This window comes from Vespula vulgaris, chromosome 22 (assembly GCF_905475345.1).
Source record: "Vespula vulgaris chromosome 22, iyVesVulg1.1, whole genome shotgun sequence".
NCBI lineage: Eukaryota > Metazoa > Arthropoda > Insecta > Hymenoptera > Vespidae > Vespula > Vespula vulgaris.
In genome coordinates this window covers 2442501-2461819 of record NC_066607.1, presented here as the reverse complement: position 1 = coordinate 2461819, position 19319 = coordinate 2442501, and the positions used below count along the sequence as shown (strand labels likewise).

Sequence of the window (19319 nt, the reverse complement as noted above, 5' to 3'; positions counted from 1 at the left end):
TTCTCTTACAATACATGTACATGCACATACATATATATACGTATACAAACAGATAGACATGGAGACACACGTGTGTGTGTGTATATATACTTTGTTTGTTACCTGAACATTTCAATTTGTTTCTTTTTTCATTATCTTCGTGATCACGATTATATATACGATTTAAATCGTGTTTATGTATATGTGTATATATATATATATTGTTATGTAATTCAAATTTCTTTTTTAAAAATAAACGTAAGCGTGAATCAATGGTCATATGGTAGTGATGGTGAATGGATCGTAACGTAATCGTTAATCTAATTCATGATCGAACGTGGAACTGAATGAAAAGAAGAAGGAATGAGAATGAAATAAAAATTCGCGATAACAATATATTTGAATTATATATATATATATAATTTTCTTTTTTTAATCGATTTTTATTTTAGCTATTATTATCGATTATTGAAATAGAACAATTTTCTTTGAACTCGTTACATAGATACAGATGAGACATAGACCAAACGCGTAATATCAAACATATAGATTGTCATAAACTGGTAAATACGATTTTTATTTCTTTTTTTTTTTTATTCTAAAAACGATATCGTAATATAATTTTAAAAATCTTGATTTTTTTTCTCGAATTTTATCGAAAAGACGAGAGTCGAACATATATATATATATATATTCTATATGCAAATTAGTCAATTACATATTGAAAGATAGATGAGACATAGACCACCCGTGAAATATAAAACAAATATCGATATCCTGAACTAACAGATACCGAACATTAATAATTTCTTCTTTCTTTTTCTTTTTTATTCCATTTTTCCCTCTCCTCCTCCAGCGAAAGACATCTTATCGTAATATAATTAAGTCTCAATGAACATATATCATTGAAATTTAAGCGGATCGAAGCGTTTATCTTTTATATACCTATTAACTACACATATTCGATGCAAATGAGTCAACGTACTTACTTGCTTACTTACTTTACGTATAACCGCACGCACATGTAATCAATTAAGAAGAGTAGCAAGGTATACTTTTATCGATGATTGGGGCACGTGCGGGTCCCAATGTGATACAAAAAATATATAAAGAACAAAAAGAGGAAGAAGAAAACGAAGAAAAACTAAAGAAGAAAAAATAACGGATCGAGAGAGAGAGAGAGAGAAAGAGAGAAAGAGAGAGAGAGAGAAAAAAACAAGCAGAAGAAACATTTTTTAATATTCAGAAAAAGATGAATGAGATAGAACCAGACAGACAGACAGACAGACAGACAGATAGAGAAAAAAAACGAGAGAGAGAGAGAGAGAAAGAAAGAGATAATAAGACATACATAAGAAAGAGAGAGAAAGAGGAAGCTGTCACGAATTGGCGAAGATGCATCTGTACTGGTCTCTCCCTCTCCCGATTCGTTGCACTCGGCGCGTGCCGTGTCTTCTCTTTCTCTCTCTCTCTCTTTCTCTCTCACTTAGTCTTTTCGCCCCTCCAACCAAGCAGTGGCGGCAGCAGCAACAGCAGCAGCAACAGCAGCAGTAGCAGCAGCCCTTTACTCCTCGAGGGCTCGCTAGAATACTACGTACCGACGCCGTTCGCGACGGTGCATCCTGCGCGTGCACTTGTTGCACGTCTCGATGCAAGCAAGCGAGCGAGCAAGCAGGCCGGCTGGAACCGCGCACGCGCCTTTTAACTCGAATTTCTTCTTGTTGCGTTGATCCGATCGAGCCACGAACGAAAGCGAAACGATTCACCTCACCCTCCTCCCTATCTACCTCCTCCTCTTTCTCCTTATTCCTTCCTCCTCTCTCTCTTTTTTTTTTTTTATTTTTTTCTTTCTTTTTCTTTCCCTCTTTTCGAGCGTAGCGAATAAAAAAATTATGAGTCTGTGATAGAGAGAGAAAAAGTTCGTTGACTTTATATTATTTTTTTTATTTTCTTGTGAATATATATATATATATGTGTGTATATATATGTGTATGCACGAATATGCGTATGTGTGTGTATGGAAAAAAATGCGAGTTAAGTCGGTTGTAATCTTGTAATTTATCGGACAACTCCAGTACACTTCGTACTTGTTATTCTTATTTTTTTTTCTTTCTCTTTCTCTTTTTCTTTTTCTATAAAGCATCTCCTCGCACGAAGGAAAAGACAGGGGACTACTCCTCTTTTGCGCACTTCGTATTACACGTCCTGCGTGTTTCCCTTTAATAACTCGAATGAAAATTGAGACGAAGAATTTTATATATATATATATATATATAAGAAAGAGAGTGACCTGTGAACTGTAAAGAGTTATACTGCATACACAGTTCCGTTTCTTCTTTCGATAATCGTATGGCGGGAGGACGAATAAAACAAAGAAAAAAAAAAAAAGAAAAAAAGAAAGAAAAAATAAGGAAAAAGAGAAAAATGTGCTTCGTCGTGACTTTTCAGAAGAGATAAGATTTTCTTTGTTAACCTTGAAAGACGATTTTTGAAGGGGGTGGAACATTTTTCTTTTTCATTCTTTCGCTCATTTTTATTTTTTCTTTTATATATATATATATATATTCATTTTATGGATGTACTTGCACGAAACGTATAACTACACGCTCGACGGGCAGAAAATATATTTTACGACGGAGAAACGTGTTCAACGAGGTAGATCGGATGCATGCTATGTTGTATACTACATATTACAATATACACATGTTGATGATGTAAGATTACAAGAGGTCTTGTAGTGGAAGGAAAAGGTAGGGACACGCCGAAAGGAATTATATCAATAAAATCTTTCTCTTTTTTCTCTCTCTCTCTCTTTCTTTATCTTTCTGCTAAAGTCAAACTCCGAGAACGAACGTCTGTTATATACCGTGCAAATAACACGTAAGCTATTCCTATGAGACACGGATTATAACGTTAGAGATCTTTTGTTGTGCCATTTGAATGCAATGCCTATTAAAAAAAGAGAACGAAAAAAACGACTTTGCAAAATAAACATCAGAGTGACCGGGTTCATCTCCCTTCGTCTTTATTCCCCTTGATCTCACTGTCACACGTACTATCTCTCTTTCCCTCTCTCTATTGCTCTCATTTTTTCTCTTCGTTCTTTCCTTCCTTTCTTCCTTCCTTCCTATCTTTACTTTTCTCTTAGTGGAATCTCGCGAATAATGTGAAAACAAAACGACCACTGGACCTGCCCAGTAGGATCTCTTCTTCTTCTTCTTCTTCTTCCGATGTTTGCTCAAAGTATCCTGACTACTACGAAGCCTTCGAGGGCTGAGAAAGAGAGAGAGAAAGAGAAAAAGAAAGAGAATGAGAGAGAGAGAGAGAGAGAAGAGAAGTTCTTTTCTCCCAGTATACGGGGAGCAGTTCGTGCAGCTGCTTTCGCACAATCTTTGGAGCCCAGCACGCGCGCTCTACCGTAGATTATCTCGAAGGAATCCCATTCACAGGGAACTGCATCTCCCGGTACGAGAAAGAAGGAAAGAGAAAGAGAAAGAAAGGGAGAGAGAGAGTGAGAAAGAGAAGGAGAATTTCGTTACGAACCGTGCTATACATTGCTATATCTTATTGCGAAAACATTGTTTATAGAATATTGAAATCGAGTAAACTTTACGAATAACGAAACTCTCTCTTTCTCTTTCTTTCTTTCTCTCTTTCTCTCTTTCTCTTTCTCTAAATATATATGTGTATTTATGTACGTATGTATGTTTATTCTCCTTCGAAAGTCCCTTGTTTTCTTTGTTGATATTGGATACAGTCAGATCGTAGTTCTCGTTTCGAAATGAAATTTCTCGGAAGACTTTGTCGAATCAAAGTTACGTATTTAATTTTCAAGTGCAATTTGTATATAAATATATATATATATAGTTTTTGTTTAATTTTAATTTTCTGCTATGAAATTAATCGTTGATCGAAGAAGCGTGAAAACGAGTGATCATCAAGAGTATCAAGCTTGGAGAAATCGACATTTTCAAGTTTTCGATTCGAAAGCACTTTCGATCGATTATTTATTCGTTTCTCTCTTTCTCTTTCTCTGTCTCGCACGTCGCAATTATTATTTTACGTACACTACATCGACTCTAAGAATAAACGTGTTAGTTTCCGGACTTATCGAACCGATACATACATACATACATACGTACATATATACATAAATACATAGTAACTTCGAATCCGATTCGTCACGTTGGTACGTTGAAGTCAGATGCTCGAATGCATATGCAGATGGGTGTACTGTTTTGTACGTCGTGTTATATTATACTCAGGCTACAAAAATCTTCTTTTTTTTTCTTTTCCTTTTTTTTTTTTCCTAAATTTCTTCGCACCCCACCGTCGGAGAATTAATTAACTGACTCTTTGCTTTCCTCGCATATTTTCGTTTTATTAATAAACGATCTTTTTTCTTTTCTTTTTTTTTTGCTTTCTTTCTTTTCTCTCTCTCAAGACGAGACGTCAGCAGGACGATAAGAGAAAAAAGTGAGAAAAAGAGGGGAGGAAACAATGGATATTAATTAGCTTTTAAATGTTGCCTCAACAATTTCGATGAGATATGGAATGAATAAACGAAAGGTCGATAGAAAGAGAAAGAGAAAGAAAAAGAAAGGAGTAAGGGGAGTCTGGGTAAGGGTGAGAGGGGGTCTGGTTGAGAAGGACGGGGATCTTTATCGGTCTCGCTTCTTTATCATGCGCGCGACCAACGTTGGAATCGCGGTTGATCGTCACGGTGCAAACGAAATTATCACGGATATATTCGTATATAAGTAAGAAAGGATGGTGAACTCTATAGGGTACGCAGGTGTAAGAGAGTGGGGCAGCCCTCTTAATTATTCGAAAATTAAGGGACGCTGACGTGCAATAATCGTTAGCAAAATTTAGTATAACGTATGCGATCTCTCTTCGTTCGCATATGCTTTACGTCGATTTTTAGATGTTTGCGTCGACGTTTTACGATTCTTTTTTCTTTTTTCGTTTTCTCTTTTTCTTTTTTGGAACGTGATGGCGTGAAAATTAAACGCGGTATGGGAAAACATACCTTGAGAGAGAGAGAAAGAGATATAGAATGTTTCGTTTCATACTTCATTTATTGGTCGAACGATTTAAAAGCAATGATGAGTAATATACGGCCTCGCGAGTCGCGTGCCGCTTGACGAATTATTTATCTGCGAGCCTACAGTTAAATAAGTATTCCAATTCATTAGTGTAATGTAAAAATTTTTGCGAAGAGAAGAGAAGAGAGAGAGAGAGAGAGAAAGAGAAAGAGAAACGTTTGAAGTATTTTAAACGATTATTTTATTTCTTTGATCGTATATACGTTTTTACGTCAAAGATTATAATCATTGACGAACGGAGTAAATCAAAATGAAAAATTTCTTTTGAGATTTTAGTAATCGGGATAGTAACAAATTGCACGCCGTGTAAACCGATTTTACAAGATTTAATAATTTTTGTTAATTCCTATTCTTATTAATTGGGTAATTACATCATATTACATGTTACGTACTGAGCCCTAATGAATTATTAAATTTTCAAATTTTGGCCGATGGCGGAAATCTACGATGACAAGTATGATAAGAGCGAGAACAGAAAGAAAAGTAAATGTAATGTTTAAATTGGTAATAGTAATATTTAAATTGAGAACGTCGTCGTAGATACGACGTAAACGAATTAAACAGCATCGACGCGTGGATAATGGACGTATATAAATAATAAATTAAATAATACTAATAATAACAATCATTCGCTAATAAAACGAAAGATATCTTCTATGCATTGAAAATAATTGAGCTTTCGAATTAAAAAAAAAAAAAACAAAAAAAAAAGGAAAAGACAATAATTGCAATGAAGAAGCACGTATAGAAAACGAGGGATAAAGGAAATAAGCGAAAAGAAAAAAAAAAAAAGAAAAGAAAAATGAACAAAAAAAAAGGAGGATGGTTTCGATTTAACGCGATACAACCACCGGTGCCGATCGTAAAATCTCTCGTACGCTTTTACTCGAAGGAGTCGTGGATTTTGGTATTTTTTGCTTTTTTTTTCTCTCTCTTCCCTTCATCCTCCCTCCTTCATTCCCCTCCTCTCTTCCTCGTTGAAACTCCTCGCAGCTGTCGCGTCAGAACGCGTCACGTATTTCGCGGTTTACTTGCCGGTGGTTTATACGATGATGGTGACTTTGCTGTAGCTCGGTCATACTTTTTCTCTCTTTCTTTCTCTCTCTGTCTATCTATCCGTTTGTCTCTCTCTCTCTCTCTTTATCTTTTTATCTCTTTATCTCTCTTGGATTTGCGCCCTTCCGGAAGGTGGTCACTTTATTTACGGTATCTTTTTTCTTTTTTATTTCTTTTCTTTCTTCTTTTTCCTTTCCTTTTTATTTTTGTTTTCATTATTCGTTTACCGATTTTTTTTCTTATCTATTTCTCTCTTTCTTTCTCTCTATCTCAGTTTTCGAGATCGAGAACACGAAACTCATGTTCACAAGTGGTGCGAGCAAATGCGACGATTGATTTCTCGATTGATCTCTCGTAGAAACCAAAACGGAAATCTTCTCTTGCATGCCGATACGATACGTTGCCGATGACCAAGCGAATTTATTTTCGTTTTAAGAGTTTTAACGAACCTCTTCTCTTTCTCTGTGCCTAATTAAAAGTAATCGTGATTAATGATCTTTCTTTCTCTCTTTCTCTCTCTCTCTCTCTCCAATGGCAGGTCCTTCGTCTAATTCGTAAATAAAAATATCGCGATAATAAAAACAATCTTCTCTCGTACGTTCCAAGTATCGAATCGAAATATTTCCGTCGTTGGTTCGTGACGTAAAAATCTTAGGAAAAAAGAGATACGATCACGCTTGCATCGAGAGAGAAAAAAGGAAATAACAACGAATAAAAAAAAAAAAAAAAGAGAGAGAGAGAGGAAAGTGTTACTTATTGGACTCGTTCGTCTCGTTGTCCCGTTGTAAAAATATTCGAGAAAATATTCGTTGTCTTTTTCGTCGAGGGACAAAATTTTTTAGAAACAAAAAAGGAAAGAAAACCATGACAAAAAAAAAAGAAAGAAACAAGGAACGAAAAAGAACAACCAACCAAGAGAAAAACAGAAAAAAGAAAGAAAGAGAGAAAGAAAGAGAGAAAGAAAGAAAAAAAAAACGAGGGACAAAAGGCGGTAGCGGTTTGGCGTCGTCGTCGGTGCTAGGAAGGTGATTTTAACGGTGATGCCTCTTAATTGGCGTGACCAGTGCAAAAGGAGGTGAAAAAGAAACCAGGGAAATATACGCGAATCACGAAAGCGACACGTTTTACGTTGCACCTGGCCAGTAGCAAAAGTGAACGAGCGAACGAGCGGGCAAACGGGGCCCCCCGATCGTATCGCTAAGACACGGTTATTATTAATTCTTTTTTTTGTCTACCACCGTGTATAGACCGTAATTAATATGCACGTCGCGAAAGACCCCAATTAAGTGCGCCTCGGGACCTTTTCTTTTTCCTCGAACCTCGGCTCTTCTTTTCCTTTCTCTTTCTCTCTGTCTGTTTCTCTCTCTCTCTCTCTCTCTCTCTCTCTCTTTTTGTCTCTGTCTCTCTCTTCTTTTCTTTTATAAATTTATTCTTTTCTCATCAACGTCAGCGAAAAGTCGTTTAATATGATTTTCATGTACACGCGTATGTCGAGATTCTTCTTAAATGAACTTTCGACTTTAGTTACAGAGAGCGGCCGGCTGTATTTTTATCAACCTTTTCTTTTTCTTTTTTTTTTTTTTCTAAAACGAATGAACGAGAAAATGTGGATAAATCCTTCTTTTTTCTTTTTGCGCGCGTACGTGTGTGGCTTTTTTCTCTTTTCTCTTTTGGTTTTATGTTATATTTAGCAGAACGAACGTTCCTATTTGTTACGTGCGAATAATTAATTATATTCTTCTTTTTTGTTTCTCTTTCTCTTCATTTTTTAAGAGATTCTATATGAAGAATAGATCTGGATTCGGGTACGTCGATATTCGATTTATATCTCGATATATATTAATCGAATTTTTACTGATTCCAAATTAATTTCGTCTGAAGAAATGTAGAATTATTTTGCATTTTTCTATCTCTTTTTTTTTTACGTTATAAGCGCAAGTCTTTCAACAACCATAGTCCTTTACGTCCTTCGAAAGAAATGAGAACGAAAGAGAGAGATAGTATTACAATCTCCCCCTCTCTCTCTCTCTTTCTCCTTTGAAATTCCCCTTTTTCACCCACATCTCGGTTTCCCTATCCCAATTATCGAGTATAAGAGAGAAGCTCGAAGTTCGCGATGGGACAAAAGGGGCGAGGGTGGGGGTAGATGTGGAGGAGAGTCGGGTGAAAAGAAGAAAGAAAAAAGAGAAAGCAAAAAAAGAAAGCGAAAAACAAAAATAAATAAAAAAAAAAGATAATAATAAAACCGAAAAAGGACAGAAAGAAAGAAAAGAGAAGGAGGAGAAGGAGAAGAAACAAGCGTTATCGTTTATCGTCCGTCATCGTCATCGTCATCGTCATCGTTATCGTCATCGTCATCGTTATCGTCATCGTCATCGTTATCATCATCGTCATCGTTGTCGAAAATGAAATTTCGACGTTTCGACGTCATAGACGTCTTCCTTACGCATGTCCTACAAAAATATGTTTTTTTTCCTGGTTACAGGGGTAGCGTCACCGCCGCCCTACCAGAATCCTCGCTCGACCAGGTCGGCAACGGATGGCGGTGAGTGATTTTTCCCTCCGTTCCAAACCAAAACTCTCCCTGTCTCCTCCCTGTCCTTTTCTTTCTCTCTCTCCTTTCTCTGCAACTTCTTCTGCAAAGTAAACCTATCACAAATCGAGTATCGAGAGGGGTTGGTCGAAAGAGTGTGACTGGGGGAGAGAGAAAGGGAGAGAGGGAGAGAGAGAGAGAGAGAGAGAGAGAGAGAGAGAGAGAGAGAGAATGATCTCGAAGGCTTAAATATAACGACGATAACGATAACGACCACGACTACGACTACTCGCTACTGTTTCTGTCGTTTTAGTCGAATGAAAATGATATTGAGTAGAAAAGAGATTTTTGAATAGTAAAGAGAAAGAGAGGGAGAGAGTTATCGAATGTTGTTTTTTTTTTCTCTTTTTTCTTTGCTTTTTTCTTTCTGTTTTTTCTTTTTTTTTTTTTGTACTTAAATCAGATACATTTTTTGTATTATTGTTAATCTTCATCGAGCGAAAATCTGAGATGAGATTACAGTACGAATGTATATCTAATGGAAATTAATGTTTTATTAGATTTCTCGATAGAGAAAAAAGAAGAGAAAGAAAGAGAGAGGAAGAGTTTCTTTTTCGAGACGAATCGAATTTCTCTTTTTATTCATTTCTAACTTTTTTTTTTTTTTTTTTCTTTAAGATATTTGAATCAAGCAGAAATGTTTTTTCTCGTCTTTATTCTCTGTGGAAAGCGTGTAAGATATGATGCGATCGATTACAATCGCGTTAGAAAAACTGCACCATTCGATAACTCTTATTGAAGAAAAAAAAGAGAGAGAGAGAGAGAAAGAAAAAAAGAAAAGAACTCGTAAAGTTTCTCGGCGTTCGATGAAAATAACGATATAAAAGGTATATAACCCTTGGACTCGTGCCAATCTAGAGAATTCGAAAGCTCGTCCCCACGAAACCTTACGACTAGATGACAGAATTTACTTACAAGTGTAATCTGTTGATAGTTAAACGGTAAATATCGTTTCGATCTTACGAAACGTGGAAGATATTAAAATTGAACGTTACGAAACAATAGATAGAACATAAATCGTCCTTAAGAAAAGAAATTTTCCATTCGTTCAGAACGACCAGTCGAGAATAAAATAAATAATCGAATTCAAGAACAGGTATAATAAAATTAATAACAGTCATATCAAAACGAGAAAACGTGTTTGAAGATGAGGATCGATCGCAAAACGACTTTGAACGCGAGATCGCGTAGATCACCTTTCTTCTTGGCGAAACAAAAAATGTAATAAGGGGGATAATTAAAAAAAAAAGATGACGACGAAACGAAGCTTCGTCGAAAATGAAAAACGATTTGCTGCTATTTGCGAAATAAAAAAGGAAACGGACATATCTGATACGAATGAATAAGAATGATTAGAATAAGAAGAACGATTTGGTGAAAAATTGGAAAAGAAATTTGGCCGATCGAACGAACGGTTATCGACTCTTACGACGATGGCAGTGACTGACAAGAAGACTGGGGCTGCTTTTTGTTTTCTCTCTCTCTTTCTATCTCTCTCGAATAAGTTATCGATCAGTGCTCTTTTCAAACAGGGCTTCCCAATCCTGTAAACGCCATAAGCTTACGCTTATGTTAGATTTAACCGGTGAGTCGCGGTCGTACGATCGACCGTAGCGCGTTTACTTTTTTTTACGTAAATCGGCAAAACAGTTCTCGAGAATTAGAAAACGTTGGTATATAAGATATTTCATTCGTTTCTATTTAAACAACGGAACTATATCAAAACGTTATTTTTATCGAACGATTTATTTCGTCGTTATCGTCATCGTTGTCATCGTGATGGTCGTCATTATCATCGTGATCTCGTCGAACCTATTGAAGTATCGAACATATAAGGGACGAACGTTTGCGAAAGTGTTTGTAGAGAGAACCCTGTATATAAGAATGAGAGTGAGAGTGAGAGTGTATGCGTGAGAGAGAAAGTAGAATTTAATCTCTCCTTCTCTGTCGTTCCCTCTTTCTCACTATGTTCGAGAGAGAGAGAAAGAGAGAGAAAGAGAGAAAGCGTTCGGCAAGGACGAGCTTTCTCTCCCTGGATCCTGAGATAGCCCGTGCTCCTGGTGCGAAAATTCTCCAAGGGTGCGTGGCCACTATTGATTCCAGGGCTCTGCCACCCTTACGCACCCTCGCATTTCTCTCTCTCTCTCTCTCTCGTTCTAGCTCGCTAGCTCTCTCTCTTCGTCGTCGTTGTCGTCGTCGTCGTTGTCGTCGTCGTCGTCGTCGTCGTCGTCGTCGTCGTCGTCGTCGTCGTCGTCGTCGTCGTCGTCGTCGTCGTCGTCGTCGACCCTCTACGTCTTCCGTCCTTTTCCTTCTACTCTACCTTCTCTTCCTCTCGAAGGACCCTTTCTCCTCCTCTAGCTCTGAATTACCTACGTCGCTGCTTCTCCTCTCATCCTTCCCAACGGTTGGTCCATCTCCGAGGGATAAAATCCACCCTGGGCGTCGTCTCCTTTATCCCAGATATTCTCTCTCTTTCTCTCTTTCTCTTTTTCTCTTTTTCTCTTTTTCTTTCTCTCTCTCTCTCGCTCTTTTACTCTCTCTTTCTTCGTCTATCTATATATCTGGCTATATTTCTTTCTCTTTCTCTTTCTTTTTCTTTCTCTCCCTTTCTTCGTCTATCCATATATCTGTCTATATTTCTTTCTCTTTCTTTCCTTCTTTCTTGCTTTCTTCTTTCTTTCTTTCTTTCTTTCTTTCTTTCTTTCTTTCTTTCCTTTTTTCTTCCTACCCTCTTCGACGTTCTCTCAACGTCCCAGTTATCAAAATGCTCAGCGAAATTTTCTATACGCTTCTTTCCAATCGTATAGAGAAAACTTATTAACGATTTTCTAATCGATGTCTGGAAAATATATCTTTTTATCATTCCTACGCGTATCGTTGTTAGACTCTTCTCTTAATCGTACGTACGTATGTATTTATGTATGTATGTATGTATGTATGTATGTATGTACCTCTTCTTTTACGTCCAACTCGTTACGGTTCGACGATGAAGTTAGAACGAAAAATACAATAAAATAGAAAGAAACAAAAAAAGCAAGCCATTCGACGCTACAAAGTTTAGATAAAGGCGAAACTTAAAGTCTATGAGATAAGATAATTATCTTTTTCTACTTCTTCTTTTTAATCAATACGAATTTATTTTTTCTATGACGTTATATTAATATGTGAATTGGTTAATTATCATTACGATTGTTTGTGACTTATCCATACCTAATAAAAAAAAAAAGAAGAAATGAAAGACATATATACACACATATATATATATACATATATATAGAACATATAAATACACACATGTAGAACGAAATATATAAGTATTATGATCTTGTGACGATTTAAAAGAAACATCGAGAGGCTCTTTCTTTCTTGCGACAGACAATATATATCGTACATAAGAAACTATCGTGCTACCTTATCGTTTCTCCAGATTGTACGTGACCGATAAGAGTTGGACTACTGGAATTCGGTTATTTTCCTTTGCTCGGGAAGAACCCTTGAGTTTTTTAAAGCGTTCGTCCAAAGCTACTAAGATATCACGTTGTTACGAATTGAAGAAGACACGCTATACATATCTACTACGTATAAATAATACGTATTCGTAGACGTATAATATTATTGACACGTACACGGAGTATACTTATAGTTCACGTCTCTTTCTCTCTCTCTCTCTCTCTCTCTCTCTATATATATATATATATATATATATATATATATATATATGTATTTACATATCTATATTAATATATATTCCACATAAAATTTTACGTTATCAATAAAAATTGTATATGTCTATATATATATATATATACACACACACACACTTTATTATACTTATATCTACATAGTTCTACGCTATGTACATACAAATTTATAGACTTCATACACACATACATATTTATCACTATCTCTGATAATATTCGGGAAGGAGATATAGACAATTGATCGATAGTTAAGATAGCTTCGAGAGAAGAGAGAAAAAAGAAAAAAGTAACAAAACGGTATCGATAAATCGATGGGGTTAATCTTTTGTCTCTCCTCTCTCTCTCTCTCTCTCTCTTTTTTTCTCTCTTTTACCGGAAGTAGTACGACACAAAGCAGAGAGGCTCGAGATCACGCATTGACGATTTTCTCCTAGGTAGACTTCTCCCTAGATAGATAAGATAGATAGATAGATAGATAAAGGGATAGATACATTTAGTCTATCTTGTAGGAAAAGCTTCCTGTGTAAGAGACTCGCGGAAAAGTATGAGGGTGGTTGGTGAGGGGTTGAAAGAAGACGAGTACAACGAGTATACCACGAGATGTGAGTTTTCGGAGGGAACTGGGGGTGGTACAACGTACGATTTACGCTCGGCCAAGAGGATAATCGATTGATCGCGTTCGTCGACTACGGAATTGGTTGTTAGAAAGAGAGAAAGAGAGAAAGAGAGAGAGAGGATGCACAAGGGCGCGAGTATACGTGAAACTTGGTTTAATGCGCGCGAAATATGTACGTAGAGAGGGATATAAGAACTTGTGTGTGTATGTGTGCGTGCGTGTTGAACCAATACATGGAAATATGCGAACACTCGCTGAACAAAGGATGCAGCTCTCTCTCTCTCTCTCTCTCTCTCTCTGTCTTTCTTTCTTTTTAACGATAAAAAGAAAATAGGGTTCAAATAATCGAACTCAAAAAATCTTTCTTAAGAAAAAAAAAAGAAGAAAGAAACATGCACCGGCATATTATATAGCGCGTCATTTCGAGCATGTTCCGTTGAAAAAAAGAAAAAGAAAGAACGAAACGATAGATCCTATTTATAACGCGATTCGGATTGATATTGATTTTTTTTTTTTTTTTTTTTTTTTGTAAATATTCTCCTTTAATTTCAGTAATTTCTCCTCTGTCGTATTTATTGTAAAAAAAAAAAAGAAAAGAAAAGAAACATAAAAAATCAAGTAAGAAAAAATATAATAAATAAATAAATAAAAAGACATTAGAAAAAATATATATGTATACGAACGTAGAAAAAATTTTGATCAATCTCATCGTTTTTGTATCGATCTCACGATGAGATTCTTATCCGTTGATGCATATTTTCTAAAGAAAGACACACTGATAACGAGTAATCGAGGAAAGTGAACTAAAAATACATTCTCGCGTTATAGAGAGAAAGAGAGAATAGCAAGGTCATTATTAATCTTTCTGAATAATTCATTTTAACCATATAACGAAACGACATAGTATCTATACACATACATAAGTATCGACGATTTCGAAGTACTCATATTTTTTCGTTCTTTCTCTGTCTCCCTCTCTCCTCTTCATCCTCTCACTCTTTAAAGAGGAACGATCGATGAGTTATCGATTCGACTTAATCCAATCGCGCGAAACTATTTCGAGAAGTCCTTTCGTGAAAAAAAGATAACACCTCGTTCAGATCAACTCGAAGATAAAATTCATATTTCACGAAAGATGGGTCATAATATAGATTAAAGAGAGAGATGGCTATAGAATAAAAAAAAGAAGGAAAAAAAAGGACGTCGAGTCAAAAAATTCTATCAAAAAGCAAACAGTGTTTCTAACGTTTGACGACGTTAAGACGACTAGATTACGATAAATTATCTATTAATTTATTTATCTATCTATCTATTTATTTATCTATCCATCCATCTCTATTCCCATTTTCTGCGTTAATCCACGCGCATTATCGCTTTTATCAGACGAGAATAACTTGAAAACGTAACGTTGTTTGATTCGAAACGTTAACCCGTGAGCGGGCTTAGCTTTTTGGGATTTCCCGAATCCCGGTAATAATTCGAGACCTTGAGGATTATTATCTACGAGTTTAGCCACGAATTGCGGAACGGAAACGATGCTGCATTCCCCGTTTGCTCGAAAGATAATCCTTTTCGAACTGTTCGAACAGTTCGAACGTTTCGGACGGTCGAGTCTCTACATAGATACATACATAAATACATATATATATATATATATATATCCAACTTAGTGATAGATTTAGCGTAGGTTTATATAAGTATTACATAAATACTCAGTTACACGTGTATAATCGTCGCGCGTCACGACGCCCCCAAAAAAAAGGGTCTTTGAAAAAAGCACGTTCTTGTACGAATGTATCGAAAGATAAAAAAAGAAAGAAAGAAAAAGAGAAGAGTATGGACAAAAAAAAAAGAAAAGAAACTCCTTTGTCTTTTTCGTAGAGACGCTTAGTAGTAAAATGGGCAAACGGCAGGCAAGATGGTGGGTGAGGATTTGGGTGAGGGTTGAAGAAGTGGAAGAGAGAGGAGGGAACACCTGCGATGCATTTGGCCAGGTTTCTCTTTCCCGGTTGTCAGCCCTATGAATGATAAATCTAGTCCAAGGATAACACCCTCGTCATTGCCGAAGCTAATGACGAAAGGAACCTTTCTCGACTGTAGGGTAGAGAAGAAGAAAAGAGAAAGAGAAAAAAGAGAAAGAGAAAAAGAGAAAGAGAGAGAAGAAAAATACTCGGAAATATCCGTATACCTGCCATGACGCGGGGAGAACGAGAGGGAAACCATGGTGATCGGTAGGGTGGGATGAAAGGGGGGCTCAGAGAGGACCGAGGTCGGGGAGAGAACCCAAAAATCCTTGCTTTTTCTACCTGAACAAGATTCGAACGGTACGGAAACAACCCCCGTTGGACACTATTTCTTCTTCTTTTACTTCGAACGTATAAAGTCTCCTTGTTCGTTACTTCGAAAAATCTTACGGAAGATTTCACGCCTTGTTTCTCTTTTTTCCTCTCTCTCCCTTTTTTGCCTTTCTTATTTCTCTATCTTTTCTTTCTTTTTTTTTTCTTTTTTTTTCCCTTATTGTTCTTTTATTTCTTCGTCCTCTTTTCTCTCCACGATTTCTAACCAAATAGCCAAGAAAAATCTCTCGATGCGTTTTATGAGTCCCTTCCGTCGACACCTCCCTCCCCACCCCTCCTTCCTTCTCCTCCTTCTGTCTCAAATGCGTGTCCCTTTCCATCCACCGAAACGATCGTGTTCCGCTCTCGTGTGTATCATTTTTACGCGCGTAACTGACGATTAGGTACAATCTTTTTCCTCCTTTTTCTTTTATTTTTTTTTTCTTTTTTTTTCTTTTTTTTTTTCTTTATATCGACTAATCGACGGAAGAGGGTGAAATTCGGTGAGTGTGTGCGCGTGTATTATATGGGGTAGATTTTTTTGGTTTTGTGGAACGTAAACACCATGACGATCATGTATTTACTTACGTAGTAATCGTTCTTCGAGCGTTCCAAATTAAAATTACTTCGAAATTTCGTTGATACGTCTTCGCGTATGTTTGACGTGTTTGGATTCTATTAGAAAAGAGAAAAAGGAAGAAAAATTGACGATAGAAAAATAGACATAGAGCGTGATGATTGATTAATGGAAGTTGAAGCGTGTTTGTTTATTTCGATTAAGTAATCACGAGTTGATTTTAATTCTAATTGATGAATATCTATGCATAATATCGTGCATTGATTCTCTACGATACTTCGGGAAGAATTTCTGTAACTTTTATATTATTCTATAATATATTGATATATTATTTTGATATCAAGAATTATTCCTAAGAAACTAAAATAACATAAAAACTACATACCTAACAAAGATCACTCGTTGATCTTCGTTTCGAAAAAATAACAATAATAAAAATGATAAATAATAATAACAACAATGATGATAATAAAAATTACTTATTCTCATTTAATTTATAATAAAAAATATATCGAAGCGAAACGTTTGCCATCTCCTTTCGAATAAACTTTTTTGAAACACGAACGAAAAAAGAATGGAAAGACAGAGAAAGATAGAAACAGACAGACAGACAGACACAGAGAAAAAGAAAGAAAGAAAGAAAAAAAGAAAAAAAGAGAAGGAAAGAAAAACAGAGAGAGAGAGAGAGAGAGAGAGAGAGAGAGAGAGAGAGAGAGAGAGAGACAAAAAAAATTAAATCGTGGGATTCTTGGAGATTTCTCACAGAGCCGGAATTTTCTTCTTTGATAACAAGAGACAAATAAAAGAGGATCGCGCGCGCACAGAATCGGTTTTGGCGGCAACGTAATTCCTTCCACTAACCCCTCTCTTCCTCCTCCTCCTCCTCCTCCTCCTCTTCTTCTTCTTTCATCACTACTACCACCTCTACGTCTACCTCCACCTCCATCACGAAGATAAGTTCATTCGTGTGGGGGTAAAGAGAGAAGGAAAGAAGGAAGCTATCGGTGTGGTGGGAGTCGGCCTTCGACAGATAGAATGGAGGACGTTGAAGAGGATGAGGAGGAGGAGGAGGAGGAGGAGGAGGAGGATGGAGAAGAAAGATGAAGACGAGGAGGTTGAAGAGAGAGAACTGTGGAGGAAGAGGGAAAGGAACGAGGTGGTGCGTAGGTATCCGAAAGATTTCGTTACTAACAATAAGTATCGTTAGAAGATGTTCGAAAAACACCAATGCTCTGGGTTGCGCGCTTATAAAATTACCGAGACTCGAGACTCGAGAGCTAAATTTAAATCTTCCTTATATTTTCTTTTTGTTTTGACCTTGATAGAAGAAATATCGTTACGAAGATATCGTCGAAACAATTTCCTGCATTATTATATTATCACATTATTCGTACACTCCTTCGGTGTTAACTGGATAACGAACGATGGTGATGGTGAAAGAGAAATTAATTTTTTGTGAAAACGTTTAGGAACGATGACGATCGTTTACCACCCTCCTCCTACATCCTCCTACGATCATACACCATTCTTTTTATTGCGTATTTTTTCGTGAACGTTATCTTTTTTTCTTTCGTTAAATGATGATGATGATGATGATGATTAGAAAGAAAAGAAAAAAAAAGATATAAGAAAATAGGAGAAAGCATGTCGTTTTTAGTACGCACCGGCGCTCGCTAGACGGCGACTCATGTCGCGGGCCAATAGCGAAGCATATCGCGGTTTTCTTTTTTCTTTCGTCCACGTCTTTAGAAAAAAAATATATATATATGTATATTATGTTTATGTAATCGCAGAAGAAAAATCATTTGCAAATACCGCGAGGAAATGCGATCGAGTTTCCGTATTAATTAAATAAATGTCCAGGGTAAAGTTTTAAAAGTGACCTAAGATAACTTAACGCAAAGTAAACGTTAACTCTCTCTTTCTCTCTCTCTCTCGCTCTAGCTTTAGCTCTATATATATATATATACACACACACAGTGAGAGAGAGGGAGAGGTAGAGATAGAAAGAGGAAGTTTGGAATTTACTAGAGTAGCTCGTATCGGGATAGAAAATCATGAGGGCATGAATCGCGAGATATCCAGGATGAAAGACGGAGAAAGTGAGTGAGTGAAAGGGAGAAAAAGAAGAAGAAGAAGAAAAAGGAAAAAAAGAAAAAAAAGAGGGAGAAGGAGAAGGAGAAGGAGAAGGAGTAGAAAGCAAGGAGCGATGGGAGGAAGGTGTGGAGGGTGGAAGGGGGAAGAGAAAGAAACGCCCTTCCGGTGGTGCGTAGTACGGACTCGAGTAACGGCGTTAACGGGAAACGAGGGAGATGGAGAACGATTGAATTAGATTCTATCTCTCTCTCTCTCTCTCTCTCTCTCCTTTCACTCACTCGCTAGCTCACTCTTGTTCTCTCCGTCTATCTATCTCTCTCAGACGCACTCTCTGCGCCTGTAGTATACCTTCTTTTCCCTTCGATCCCACCGTTTTCCGCGCGGCCACGGCGAAGGAGGGGAAAAAGTCTAAGGTCGTGGCGTTAGAGGAGTAGGGGGTAGGAGAAGAAGATGGTAGTAAGCGGGAGTGGGAGGGAAGGAGGTAAGAGAAGGAGGAAGGTGGTGGTGATGGTAGTGGTGGTGATAGTAGCGGTGGTGGTGGTGGCGGCGGTGGTGATGGTGGTGGTGGTGGTGTTGGCGTTTGGTGGGGGGAGAAGAAGCCGTGGACGTGGTGGGGGTAGACTGGGCGCGGCCTACGACGGGGCACACCGCACCGCGCGCACCGCAAACGTTTGTGTGTTTAAAAATAATATCAGTGTCCTCTGGAAGCGCGCTTTCTCGCGAGATATCATACCTCGGGCCAATTTATAAGTCCAAAGCTTAAGCCACACTAAAGAAAAGGGCGCTCTTACGTAGGCACCATGCATCCCCAACGTTCTTCTACTTGTTCTTCTTCTTCGTCTTCTCCTTCTCATTATCATTTTAGTATTTCTGCTTCTTTTTCGTTTATTTTTCTGTGCTTCTTCGTCACCTTTTTCTTCGTCGTCGTCTTCTTCTCCTTCTTCCTGTCGTTCTGTTAAGTTTTTGTTCGGATTTTTTTCTTTTTCTTTTATCTTCCCATTTTTTTCTACTTGTTCTTCTTCTTCTTCTTCTTCTTCCTCTTGCCGTTGACAAAACTCGTGGTGCCGGTGCCCCCGTGAGATAGTAGTATTAGTGGTTGTGGGGTAGTAAAGTATTATTGGTGGTAGTGGTGGTGGTGGTGGTGGTGATCTCTCGTTGGTGGTGGTGGTGGTAGTGGTAGTGGTGGTGGTAACAGTAGTGTGTGGTAGTGTATATGCGTGTGGGTCCGTGCTTCCGGATAGGTGAGCTCGATATCC

General features: G+C 37.3%; 1 protein-coding gene across 4 annotated transcripts in view; it reads left to right on the top strand.

Annotated features, from left to right (window-relative positions):
- LOC127071556 (insulin-like growth factor 2 mRNA-binding protein 1) overlaps positions 1–19319 on the top strand; it is a 120664-nt gene that overhangs the window by 33047 nt on the left and 68298 nt on the right. For 2 of the 4 annotated variants that reach the window (XM_051010959.1, XM_051010961.1), the window contains exon 3: positions 8629–8688. The exons of the other annotated variants lie outside the window; for them this stretch is intronic. In XM_051010959.1, the coding sequence (XP_050866916.1) occupies positions 8629–8688 (60 nt within the window). The remainder of the gene's footprint in view (positions 1–8628; positions 8689–19319) is intronic. 4 annotated transcript variants of the gene reach the window in all.